The sequence below is a fragment of the Ptychodera flava genome, chromosome 5, assembly GCF_041260155.1.
Source record: "Ptychodera flava strain L36383 chromosome 5, AS_Pfla_20210202, whole genome shotgun sequence".
Taxonomy (NCBI): Eukaryota; Metazoa; Hemichordata; class Enteropneusta; family Ptychoderidae; genus Ptychodera; species Ptychodera flava.
Genome location: NC_091932.1, coordinates 10,929,674 through 10,933,403, shown reverse-complemented (window position 1 = coordinate 10,933,403; position 3,730 = coordinate 10,929,674). Strand labels below are relative to the sequence as shown.

The 3,730-nt window shown below is 37.7% G+C and overlaps 1 protein-coding gene across 1 annotated transcript; it reads left to right on the top strand.

Moving 5' to 3' along the window:
- Window positions 1-697: 697 nt before the first annotated feature.
- Window positions 698-1,813, top strand: LOC139132700 (cyclin-dependent kinase-like 2). The gene has a single exon (XM_070698967.1). The coding sequence runs from the start codon at window positions 698-700 to the stop codon at window positions 1,811-1,813; it is 1,116 nt and encodes a 371-aa protein (XP_070555068.1).
- The last annotated feature ends 1,917 nt before the right edge of the window (window positions 1,814-3,730 follow it).

The window sequence follows — 3,730 nt, the reverse complement described above, 5'->3', positions numbered from 1 at the left end:
TTTTTTTTTTTTTTTCGGTTAACATACGAACCGCATGCGCTGTTTTTTGACCGATTGATGAAAATTGTTTTTCCACTAACGATAAACAAAAGTTTTTACCTTTATCTTTATCCGTCTATTCTAAACCTGAATCGTAGAGGCCGTAAACAATAATGTCCCCTCAGTTGCAAGTCGAAAGTGAACTAAGAAAAAGGAAAAGAACTAAAAACATTCTACTAAAACCAGATACAGAGCCACTACATTTGTCTAAAGTGTCCCTATTATTTTATCTTTTGTGGCGAACTGACTTCCGTGGAAGTGTTGAAATGTCGTTAATTTTGCTTCACTTTATACTGACTTTAATTTTAGTGTCGTCCAAAATTCGGAGAATCTGCTTGCGTAAATGTCGCCGGGCTCTTCGTCGCAATAATCGATGATTAAATTGTTTACCCCCAAATAAGACGTCCTGTCAGTATATGAAAAAGTTCATATTTCATGATTTAAGGGATTTCCAGAAGCACGTGGCCTAACATTTTCTTCTTGTTTGAACATATAATGTATTGCTCCGCGATTAAAATATACATGTTGTATATTGACTTTGTAATAAATAGATAACCAGGAGTAATTTCATAAAAATGTTCGGCCATCTAAATGTTTACAGTTAGCACGAATTATTTCGCTCTTTCTTCAAGTTGAAGGAGGTCGGAACTTACCAGCGATGGCGTTTAAATTACCTAAACTACCAGCCCGTGCAGTTTCTACACCTACACTTTGTGCAGAATTGAAGGGTGTCCCAATATTTAATTACAAGGATGTCAGTGATAAGGTTGAAATTGGTCGAGGAACTTTTTCAACGGTGTCTGTCGCTACATACAAGAGCGGTGCCGGTGCAGCTCGTGTGGTGGTCAAAGATTTGCATAACCTAGACCAGGATGGCAAACGTCTTTTACAGAAGGAGGCTACATTATTGAACAACATGGACCACGAAAATATAGTCCAGTTCAAAGGTATTTCAATGCAGCCTCATGCCTTGATGATGGAGTATGTGTATTTCGACTTCAAACCCTTTAAAAGGGATATGAAAGTGCATTCCTTGAGGGAATTTCTTAGCGAAACCTCCTCTGATAGCATAGATTACTTTAAACATTTGATACCTGTAATAGCCACTCAGGTCACGTCTGGCTTAGCCTACCGACACGATAATTCTGTTGTCCACAGGGACCCGAAGCCAGAAAACGTCTTGGTTTCAAATCAACATTATTGTTCTGTCACTGATATCGATGAGCTAGGTAGTAAGTGGTCCGCATCCCCCATAGTGTGTAAATTAACAGGTTTTGGAGAAAGTCGTTCCGCGATTATCCAGACACAAAGTCTGGCCATGACTGGAACACGTAATATGAACAGAGGAACACCTGCCTTCACGGCACCAGAGATTTCCCTTCCCGAATGTGACACTGGTCAGAATGTTACTTTAGAGGAACTGAAAAAAGTCGATATTTGGGCGCTCGGTCTTCTTTTCTACAATTTAATGAACCCAAATCTATCATTTCCATATCTGTACGAACTTAAAAATGACAATATCATACCAAGAAACTTCAAGAACTACGTACACAATATGATGAGAAATCGGCGACTTCTATCATCCGTACCAGAATACATGCCTTTACAAGCTACTGCATGGAGACTGGTATACGATGCTTTCGAGTTATGTAGCAAATGTGAACCAGGTCAGAGACCTACAGCAGTTGATGTGATGGATACTCTTCACCCTGTTACCTTCAAAGTTGTTTGTTTGAACAAACACTTTAAGTACCAGTCAAGCTTCTGCAACTGAGAAGCTTGATGAAAAGATGGCAAAACAGATTGAACAGGTAGGCCGCTGGATACGTATACTTAGAAATTATATGCAATAGCCAAATGACGTGGTGTGAGAGTAAGGAAGAGATTTCTTGATAATGTACTAATCTATTGAATAGATTAAGTGGGGAATACTTTTGTGTTGATTTTTTAATCAAATGTACTCTTTTATGAATCATACTTAATAACGATTTTAAAGTGATAAAATATACAATAGTTGAAACCTAATTGAATGCAGCCTTCATGTTACAGATCTCTTTGGTACAAATTTCGACTGAAAACATTGCAGCGTTGTAAAGTTAGGAAGCGGATTCATTTGAACAGTATTTAAGTTTCCGGTCAAATGATTCTTGTATAAACCAATAAATACGAGCAGAAAACATGTGCGTTGCAAACTACCGCAGAAAAAAATATAAAACGCTAGTAGAAAATTCTCTGTTTGTAAAAATACAGTCTTTTCAAGAGTACAAAATTCAATAGGGGCCTCTACCTTGTTATTCGTCAGAGAATTCTTACAGCGTTTATTTCAACATTTTGTCAATGACTGACAGTGCGGACGCAGACTCGAGACGCGAAAAATCGATTTTCTCTTCGTGCGAATGTGAAATGCGGAAATTCAAACATCTTTCGTCAAATCATGCGCCATACACCTGTAGCTCATTGATAGTCTAACTAATCATACTAATAACCGCACTGAAGGATGGGAAGGTATATTTACCTACGCATACAATTTTAGCGTATAATCTTATCACATTGCAGAAAAAATCGTGGAAATTAAATGTTGTCTCGTGCATTTTGACTGAAAGTCCGACTTTGTCTCTCCTAAAGATTTCACTCTTTCCATTTTTCTTCTTCCAGTTCGGTTTTGGGTGTATAACATTGCTCAGGTAGAAAACCTAAACGCTGAGATCTTAATTTTACGTTAAGGGAGCATTCGTTATTTACGGGGGGGGTGGCAGTCGAGGGTGGGTTGATTTTTACAAAGCGGTTTGGGGGGGGGGGACAAATTTGACAATCAATTGCTTGCGGTCATTTTTTACAATACATTCGCATGAAATGCTAGCAAAAACATCAGAATTGATCGAAAAATATATATAACTGAATACGAACTCAACTTTATTCTATCTGATCAGGTGATAACAATTACAACAGAATACTTTTGATTACAAAAATAAGATTTTCAGGCTGTGTCATGACATACGTCACTTTTCCTTTGAAAATTAGAAAATAGCTGAGTTTCCTCAATATGGGTATCTTGAGTGTTTGCAAATATTTTTGGACTTTAAAGACAAAGATGTACATAGTGATAGGTGAATTAGGTGATTCAGAAGAACGTGACTGAGAAATCGATGGTAGTGACTTTCGCAGACAGTGCACTACTTCAAAAGCAAGGAACTAAATAGACGAGGTTTTACGGTGGATGATATGAATTTTCAAACATAAACCCATATCTCAGTAAGTTTGATAAGTGTAATCAGGTGAATAATTTGGCATCCTGGGGTTTACGTCACTATTTACCATTTATGGATTTTTTATTTTTATTTGTTTATTTATTTTTTTTTTTTAGGGAGGTTGATTTGCAAAAAGTAATTTTGAGGGGGGAGATGATTTTTACAACCCACCCATCACTCAAAAACCACTGGCCCCCTCCCCGTAAATAACGAATGCTCCCTAAGGCCAGTCCCATCACAAGAAAGTAAAATTGTCATATTTGGTTGAAGTTAATGCTTCACTGCATATCGAATGTTGAGTACACGCATGCGAGCATCGGAAATAAAATATTTCAAATAAACTGTATGAACTCCATGATCACTGCGCTCACGTACGCACAGGTCACTCGCAGACTGAAACAAATATCCATTTGGCTAGGGGGTCCAAATATCACCTCTTGACA